This window comes from Papaver somniferum, chromosome 4 (assembly GCF_003573695.1).
Source record: "Papaver somniferum cultivar HN1 chromosome 4, ASM357369v1, whole genome shotgun sequence".
NCBI lineage: Eukaryota > Viridiplantae > Streptophyta > Magnoliopsida > Ranunculales > Papaveraceae > Papaver > Papaver somniferum.
The window spans coordinates 36,896,274-36,905,686 of record NC_039361.1 but is presented as its reverse complement, the minus strand read 5'-3'; the positions used below and the strand labels follow the sequence as shown (position 1 = coordinate 36,905,686).

General features: G+C 36.7%; 2 protein-coding genes across 4 annotated transcripts; one reads left to right on the top strand and one right to left on the bottom strand.

Annotated features, from left to right (window-relative positions):
• The first annotated feature begins 2,011 nt into the window (after window positions 1-2,011).
• On the top strand, window positions 2,012-5,900 carry LOC113275155 (retinoblastoma-related protein-like). Of its 3 annotated transcripts, XR_003323483.1 has the most exons (7): window positions 2,012-2,407; window positions 2,771-3,724; window positions 3,824-4,673; window positions 4,882-5,008; window positions 5,106-5,177; window positions 5,256-5,443; window positions 5,545-5,900. XR_003323483.1 is itself a non-coding variant. In XM_026524596.1 (6 exons), the coding sequence occupies exons 3-6, from the start codon at window positions 4,622-4,624 to the stop codon at window positions 5,425-5,427; spliced, it is 423 nt and encodes a 140-aa protein (XP_026380381.1). In that variant the 5' UTR covers window positions 2,012-2,407; window positions 2,784-3,724; window positions 3,824-4,621; the 3' UTR covers window positions 5,428-5,851. The 3 variants fall into 3 exon arrangements, 2 of the variants coding, with proteins under 2 accessions (XP_026380381.1, XP_026380380.1); XM_026524596.1 differs by having other exon boundaries at window positions 2,784-3,724; window positions 5,256-5,851; XM_026524595.1 differs by having other exon boundaries at window positions 5,256-5,851.
• A 1,322-nt stretch (window positions 5,901-7,222) lies between these two features.
• Window positions 7,223-9,161, bottom strand: LOC113272343. The gene is made up of 9 exons (XM_026522193.1): window positions 9,107-9,161; window positions 8,963-9,024; window positions 8,824-8,877; window positions 8,618-8,693; window positions 8,409-8,479; window positions 8,028-8,129; window positions 7,707-7,796; window positions 7,486-7,560; window positions 7,223-7,366 (listed from the first exon to the last, which is right to left on the bottom strand). The coding sequence occupies exons 1-9, from the start codon at window positions 9,159-9,161 to the stop codon at window positions 7,223-7,225; spliced, it is 729 nt and encodes a 242-aa protein (XP_026377978.1).
• Window positions 9,162-9,413: the final 252 nt, after the last annotated feature.

The following is a 9,413-nucleotide window of genomic DNA, read 5'->3' as shown; positions in this document are numbered from 1 at the left end:
AGTTCCCAAACATCCTCAAACAACTTCAAATTCCTTTCACATTTTCAACGGTCATCATCCAAACTAATTAATCCCGCACTTTCATAGAAACCATAAATTGTTTTTTAACCTCTCCATATTCCTATTCTTCATTATTTTTCTCTTTATCTTTATCCTTTTGAGTTAGTTTTTAAAGGTGTTTATCTTCTTCTTGTTGATCTAGTTTATTAAGGTATTCATTGGTGATTGTTCATTATTGGTCACCATATCCCTTGAGTTTCTCCGTGGTGTTAAAGAAACTTCAAAGTTTCTAGTGCCCAAATATAACTTTCATCCTTCTTGCGATCCATCAAATACCATGCCACCGTGAGTGATTGCTTGTCCAAAATTTGGCTTAAAATGATCAATAGGTATGTTATACCTATTATTCTTATAAGTAAAATTCATAATAAAACTTGGTAGAATCACTAACCCAATTTAATATTCTTCATATGCGCAAGAAAAATACAATTCACCCTGTCGTCCAATGCTATATGGTGTCTCACAATGTACTTGTACTTATTGGTCAACCATTGTGATTCTTACATAACTTTAGGACCATATCATTCATACCTTTTGATAGTTGCTATGTACATATAAATTGTAGACAATGAATAATAGTTATCCTTGTCACCCGCCTTGAACTTACTTAGTAAATTACTTGGTTTAATTTCCCAACTTGATTATACTTGCGCAAACTCATGTAGTTTCGACTTGGCAACTAGGGGGTATATATCCAACAAGACTTTGTGAATAATGATGGTTATGGCAACCATTAACAACTCTACGAACACATTCTCAACTTCTTGGTCTCTTGGTTCACATTGAATAGAATCTTGAATGAGAAACCACACTTCTTTGACTTAATCTTGTATTCCATATTTGTCTTATTGGGATACACATAACCTTTTTTCTTGTGACTTACAAACCATCCATGCAATTTCAGACCGCATAAGTTGTGATAGGCTATTTAATACTAGGATGAACATATTTTTTTCTTCCATTTCTCAATTACTTGTTGTATAACTTCATCTTTAGATGACCATTTCCAAATTCCAAAAATTACAAAGAACCTTAGAAGAACTAAGAAATTTATTCATTCGAAAATAAGGAACATGCCAAGTTTACACAACCTACAAAACCTTACCAGTGGTATAATATGTCGACCAAAAAGAAACCAATAGTCGTTACGGTATATTTTTTAAGGTTATTCCTGACCTGACCATGGTAGCAACAGTATATGCATCCCCTCCCGAGTGTATCTCACTCTCAATTTATGACCATCTCATATTCCTTCTCGTTATTTATTTACCAGAATGTCATTCCTTGTTTCTTAAGTTAGTTTGACCTTTCAGTCAAACTCTCTTGGCTAGATCATTTTCCTAACTTGACTCTTTAGTCAAGCACCTCTGATCGAGCCTAATCCATGGAAATTATGATTGGACTTGGTCATAGCTAGCCCATAGACTGTGGGTCAGGCTGAATGTATTTTCTGTTATCAACATTTACCTAAAATCTCTGACGAGTCTAACATATTTTGCATCTAAAAATTGTAATCAGAACCCAAATTATTACATCTCTCTTTCCATCTGTTACTTCACTTGTTTGTTTTTTTTTCTCTGTCATGGAAAATCGAACTTTAACTTAGAATTTTCTTTCGGACACAAGAACTTTTTCTTCTTCTTTTGATCAGATAAAGATTCCATTCAGGTATAGTACTAAAACTGAAATAAAAATTGAAAACGTAATTTCTACATCCAAACCCACCATAAATGAATAGCCTATAAGGCAAAATCTAACAGGGGTGCCAATTTGTTTGACGACAAACCAAAATCTATAAGGCAAAATATTCTTGAACGCTGCTAATTGGGGTACTGGATTCTTATTGAAGATACCCAATTCCATGTAAGACAAAACATTTTTTTTTTTTTTTTTTTTGGGTACCCATTAACTGCCATGATATTCTTGACCACCAGATTTGTACACTACCAAACAAGTTGATACCTCTTTTTAGCAATGTTGAAATAGTTGAAAATCTAGAATTTTGGTCTTTGGAGTATTGGCCTATTTTACCAGCAGCATTCTCCTCTTTTGAAATCGATATAGTTCAGCGTCCTCTTCCTGTTGACGGAAATTCAGTGCACTCAAGAGTCAAGAAGGATTATATATTACCAGATCCGTCCTGATTATTTCCCCCTCTCTGGAGTTTCTAGGTTTCATCTAAAATCAAAATGGGGGGTTTAATAATGGATGATTTATGATTCATTTATGCTGTTTCTCATGACATTGAGAAAGTCCCAGTCAATTTATTCATGGTGGTGAAGAAGAACTACTCTTCTCTCTTTTAGTTTACTAATCAAAATGGAAGTGTGAGCTCCAATTTTGTAAGGTATGGTTCTATCTTGGAGATTTTTCACTTCATCTTTTTGACTTCACTGACTGTCTATCGTGTAGTTAGATGAATGTTTAAGATAATTCTGTGGGATTTAGGGTTTGTGATTTTCTTATAGCTTATCGATCATAACAAGTAGGAAAACATGGCCGTTGCGGTATTTTCCAAGTGCCCAACCTATTGAATTTGTAATGCCTAATGACTGAAATCCTTCTTCTTCTTTTTTTGTTGTGGTTTGCTTAAAAATTTGAATAGAATCCTTCTTCAATGCCTAATGAACATCTTGGAGAAGAAACTATTATATAACAACTCTGGTTTAGTTAACCTGCAATGGCTGAGTGTTTACTTGTTTATTTGAAGGATTGTTTAACAGAAATGATGGGCACGCAATGGTTTGAAGCTCGTGTATTTGTAATTCAGTCGCTAAAGCAGAAGGGTCTTTGTAGAGATTCTCAGAATAGCAAGGTGCGTCTTGGTGTTTGTTCAAGGCCTAACAATGTTGGGGAAACAATGGTGGAACCACAATGGTTTTGACTTTTGATGACTGTGATGGTACGAGAAAGTAAGCTCTTGATGCTGTTGTGACTGAAAACTGTAAAAAGTTTGAGATCATTCTTCAGTAGAATACTGCTGAGTGGAAAAGATGGTTGGAGAAAGTTCTGAGAGTGGTGAATTTTCACGGCAAGCATGGTGGGGCTACGGCTTTCCAGCATGATATGTTGTGTTAGAGGATTCCAAATTGAATAGAATACACGAAGCAGTAGGTGATGGGGAGAAGCAAGGAGGAAGCTCTATCTTCTGAGGCCCGTAGAATCTTTGGTGGGAAGAAATTTCAGATGACTCAATATCCTGTAGGATGTACTGGACACATGGTTTTCTTCTGGACTATTTCTGTTATCTGTGATGGTTTGCCAGATGATAAAGCTAATTCGTAGAGCATTTCGTTCTACATCATTTCTTGAACCTAGACGTCACATTCGTTTCTTTTGGGTAGCACCCATGGTTATGCTGGGAATGTAATTGGGCGGTGACTCTCAGAAGGACTTATATCCAATAATTCATGACGCACAGCCGCAAAGTGTTCAAATATTTGGGATATGTGAGTGATCTGCATGAAGTAACGCTCTCCTTAAAAAATCTTCACTAAAAATTGGAGGCGGTAACCTGGATACGAAAGATCTTATTGTTGAGAAGGGAGTGCAAAAGACTTTTCAAATGATACTGCTGAATGAAAGGGTATCTGTGAATGTTGTGGATAGCCTACATGGTACAAGAAGCTTGTCTGGAGGCGCCACAAATATCACTGGTGTCAAGGTATGTTCTAACGTGAAGGTGCTGCGGCCAAATTTCTTATTAATTTTGCCTCTTAGGAAGGATAGTTTTTAATCACTAGAGGGCTTTTCTTCTTTGCAGCGGAAGTGTGATTCAATGGCCTCTCCAACGAAGACAGTCACAAGTCCACGCATACCCCGTTGTTCTCTTGCCCCGTCTTCTGTAAATGGTCATCCTGGTGGTGCTAATACAGAGATGGTACCTACGCCAGTAAGTACTGCTATGATTACTGCGAAGTGGCTCCGTACAGTCATTTCCCCACTTTCTTAAAAACCTTCGGCATAGATGGAGCGTTTTCTTTCATCTTTTGACAACAATGTAACTGATGACGTGATACATGGAGCACACGTAATGTTGGAGGCGCTGCCCTAGGAGAGCGATGTACCACGAGGAGCCCGCATAGTGCAATTCTGATGGACAGCATACAGGCCGAACAGCGAAAATGGAAGATCTGAAATTGTACCACAGGGTTCTGGAAACAATTTGCAGCGCAGAATTTCAAAGACTGCATTGGTAGTAACTCGACCTCTTTATTAACCAATGAGAGGATTTAACGATGCATTCTTACTTGTTCTGCTTAAATCGTTTCGGCCACCCATAAAATAGTTATGATGTTGTTCCCTGCGGTATTGGAGCAAACTGGTATGCGATAGAAAGATTCATTAGGCATGAAGAATCTCTTCAGAGAGAGAGTTGAGGCGACATCTATATTCTTTGGAGGAGCCGTTGTTGGGGAGCAGGTATGGGAAAAAGGCTCCTCGTTGTACAACTCATTAACCTTTGCGAGGCCTTCCCCTTCTGCAGAATTTTATCGCCTAGGATTATTAGTGGAAACCATGCCATCCCTGGACGCAATTGCCATGCATAATAGTATTTCCTATGGAGGCTTTCCACCACTACCCTTCCATAAACAAGCTTAAAACTGCAAAAGGTAATTGCTAACTTATTTATTGAAGGTCCTTTGTTTCAAGATTATATACATGACGATGAGTATTATATTTGTCAGCCCGCTACTCCGTGCTTTGTAGATGTTTGACCTTACCTAAGATTTACCTGTATTTTGAGGGTAGTGCCAGGTCATCTTGGATATTGTCTATTCCATCCAAATATGTAAGATTCTGTTTGCAATCATCTTGCAGGTCAGAACGGAGAGATGATACCAATTGAGCGTAACTCCTTTGATTCGCCAGTGAACGGTCGTTTATTGGTTAATGGTCCTAAATTGAAGTTGCCACCATATCCGTTTCTGCGGTCAGCTTTTGCTAGGTAAAAATTTGTTTGACATGATTCTATTGATGTATTAAGTTAATGTACCTTCTTAGTCCTCTTCTGATACCTTTGGCATTTGGGTACTCAATTGCAGCCCAAACAGACCAAACTCAGGAGGTGGGGGTGAACATCTGCAAAGACAGGGATCGATGTTATCTTTTGGAAGGTACAACTATGTAAAGATTTAATTGCCAAGTCTGCCACCAACTATGTCATGTTTCTCATCTTTTTTGTTTCCGTTCAGCAAGATAGCGTTTGGAAGGCTCAATTCCGATAATGGTGGTGCCCTGGTGAGTGATTCTCTTGAATGTGGGGAGTGTCAACCTTCAAAACGGCAATTGCTCACCCCCTCCTGCTGGTGTTCTGATTTGCCGACTACACTCATGAAGACTGAGCAGCCAGATAACTATTTCTGACACTTTTGACCCGCATGTAAATTCTGCTATTTCTTCTAGCAGCCTTTTTAATTTATTTCTGTTTCTATTTTAATTTATTCTAACCTCATACCTGAGTACTGGGTAATGTGTGAGCAGCTAGGGGCAGTAATAAAGTGTTCCCACTTCTTCAGTTTCTATCACCCTACTTCAAATTTACGGTTGACACATCTTTAGTTTCTCTAATTTATCAGAGATTGCAGTGCTCAGTTTTATAAGCAAAGAGCAACAGATGGGTGTAATAAATGCAGACTCTGTACATCTCTGGAAATCATAGAATCAACTTTTATCAAACAGAATTGTAGGGCAAATTTGATTCAGTGAATATTCCTAATGCTGTTAAATCATATCTTTGTGCTGTGAACCTCTATGGAGTAATACATTTGGGTATACATACATATGTACTGAATTGTTGTGCTCGAAACCGTTGTACCTCGTTGATCTAGCCACACGGACCAAGGGCCAGTCTATTTCTCCTCTGTTCATCAATCTTATTTTTGTCATAAAAGCAGTACTGTCAACTATGTGCATAAATTTCAGTATGTATTAAACCGGAGCATAAATTCTTCAGCTGGAAACTTTCATGCAGAAATATCTCCCCCAACTGCAGGAACCTAAGAAATACAATCGTAAAAAAATTGGTCTCCAATCAAGAGCATTTCCTTTTTGCTGGACAGAAGTGCTAAATTTGGTCATGCCGCAAAACCGTATTTGAGGTAAGATTAGGATAACCAGGTTTAAAATTAGTGCAGAGAAGCTTAGCAGGATTAAACCCAACTTATGAAATTCGTGGTCAATAGAAGGAAAAAAGAGCAACAAGAAGAAAAGAAAACCACCCTCGTGAATCCGAAGGCTGGTATCTTCTAATAGAGATTCATTAATTACAGTGTCAACCGGATACTTAAAGAAAGAAACACATTAATCTATCGATCCATGTATGGTTTTTAACCAAATGGACCTTGTTAAATTCTTTATAATGATGTATGTTACAGTGATACCGAATCAGAAATGCATAACTAAGTCGCAAACCGAAACTTCTTCCATATGCTTTTCTTTTTGTCTAGGAAAACATAAAATTTATATGAATAGGTGCTGAGATAGCACCTGAAAAGATTATATGATCTGTACATTGACGGCCTACTTCTTATTTTGCGATGAATAAAGCCTCCACAGATATGTTAATAATATGTACTCATCATCTTCTTCAAAATGTAGACTAAAAAGCTATATAACTAGAGAAATCCCCATGTATGTAGCCTTTCTTGAAAATGCTGATGAGATTGAGGGTTTCACCTTGCTGTCCTGCACCCATCATAATTTTCAAAAAAAAAGGGTTCAAAAATTACTTCAATGTCAATAACATTCTCAACATAAAAAAGAAAAACAAACTAAATACAGATAAATTCGGACCTGCTCATCAGGCTCTTTAGGCGAATCCATTATTGGCTCTTTAGGCGAATCCATTATTGTCAAGAGACCATTAGTGGTGGACTTGACAATGAACTTGCGCTGTGGTTTGTATTCAATAGCCTGTAAGAATGTGTAACTCCACAAATAAATATCAATTTCATATAACTTGTATAATAACATATCAGTTTACGTCCAAGATCAAATCAACCACTGAAATAAAACTCAAATGGTGATTATAAAGAATATTCACAAACGAACCTGTAGCGGCTTAGCCGTCTCTAATTGTTGCCCATGTTGCTGTAGCGGCTTAGCCGGCTCTAATTGTTGTTGTGCAGTATTGCAAAGGAACGCGATTCCAGCAGATTGTTTATCCTGTTAACACAGCTTCTTTTGTTGGACTGGAGGTATTATAAAAAGAAAGAAAAACACATTGTAGAAAATACAAGCACAGTGGACGGGAATTGAATCCAACACTAACCATCTTGGTATCCATGATGGCAAGTTTGTTTCCCTGAAAAAAGAAATTACCACAAGTTACATATCAAAATAAAACAGCTAATACCCGTCATATTGAACTAAAGAGGCTACATATACTTCGAAATAAAGTCGATGAATATCATTAAGACTCACCATGTGACAAAGAACTGCTTCTATATGATTCAATTTGTCACCAATCGGAATGAAATCCTCACGCATTTCAATAATCTAAATAACAAGGTTCAAATTTTGAAAGAAAAGTTATTAGTTGGATGCGTTGAAGCTGTTAAGTATTTAGCTCACAACTCTAGTCCATGGACAATCATAATAGAAACAATCAATGGACTAATGAAATCTCAATTATTTGGACTTACTTGTTTTTTAAGATATTGTGTCTCATTGTTCTGGTCATCCATTTTCGCTTCCATACCTGTTAATTTGTTCATAAGTTTTTTCTTTGTCGCCTGACAAAAACAAAAGAAATTGAGAGTATATATTGTGAAAAAAAATTCAACAGTGTAGGAAAATAATATCAACATTTTTGTCAATTATGTACAGTTCAAATACTTTTGTAAACAGAAAGAAATTAAGAACTGTGAAGCCCTACGCCTATCTGAACCTGAATGTGGTAACTAAAATTCTTGCATGAAGTACGTGGAACAAAAAATGTGGAATACAAGTCAGATTAGACTCACATTTAGACCAGATGTTAGTTGATCCAGTCTCTCTTGTAAATTTGAAACAGCAGCTGCCATGTTTTCCTTGGTAACATATGAGAGATCTGAAAATGAAATACCCTAGCAAATTTAACAGGAAACAAACGGCATTAGACCCTTGATTGTACAAACTAACCACATCCTTGCAACGCTGTAGCTAGACCTATAACTTGTTTGCATAAACACAAAGAGAACAGATCAAGAGTTAGGGAAGTAGAAGAAAAGGAAATGAATGTGTAGCCATCATCAAGATTGCAAAACATGAGTCTTAATTATTATTCCAATGAAATATATATAAGTCATGGAAATATTTCTACGATAGCAAAAAAAATATGAGATCAAAAATCTGAAAATCTATACCTTCCACCACATATATCCGTAGATCAATGCTCCAGCAGATGCAATTGGCAGCACAAGTGTAGTTGAACTTCCTAGAAAAGCATATCAGAACACCCGAAGGTATTCAAGTCATATCTTTATATGTCCATAAAATAAAGAAATATAAGACTTGTTTTACAAATAAACAATTTCTTCTAACAATTCATAAGTTTGACAAGCAAAAGAATTACCATTAGAACCATTTATCATAGTTACTCCTGGTCGTTGCAATTGTATTTGTCGCACCACAGCTGTTATTTGACTCAGCTACACAAAATCAGCAAACAACAACAGGTCGTCAGTTTTTCTTGGTGCAATCTCATAACGTCAAACATACTACCTCATGCAAAATAAAAAAAGAATTCATGTGGCCGTAAGTTTGTGGTGCAACTCTAACCTGTGATACAAGATCCGTATCATCTGAACCCCCGTCCAGTCTCTTCACGTATGACTGTATAAACAAGCTAGTTAAACCAAAAAGTTTGATATAAGCAAATACAATAGATGAATTATGAATACATAGAATCATATGAGACCTGAAGTGATCCCAGTATTTGAGATAATTGTCCTTTCTGCACCAAGATTGTACCAGTACACCCTGAATAGAAACAACAAAAAGTTACTCTGAGAATCACAACAACAGAAGGAAAACGGGAAAAAAAGAAAGAAAAAGAATTCACCTGTTCCAAGCATAAACAAAATCCTACTGATCCCCATACTAGCTTGCACTGCCATTGTAACTAACACGTTGAGCTAGCAACAATAACAATGGTGAAGTTTTTTCTTCAAGTGTTTATAAAAAACCTAAGCAGAGTCCTAAGAACACTTATTGTTTAGGTACGTAGCAAGGTTAGATACCGGAAAACTTAATGTACAAGAATTGTGTAGCAATAACGATTAACGCGCCGGGAACCTAACTTAATTCTTAGAGTTTCAAAAATCTCTGTGAAGAATATATTGTGAAATTGATATCTTTTATGTTCTTTA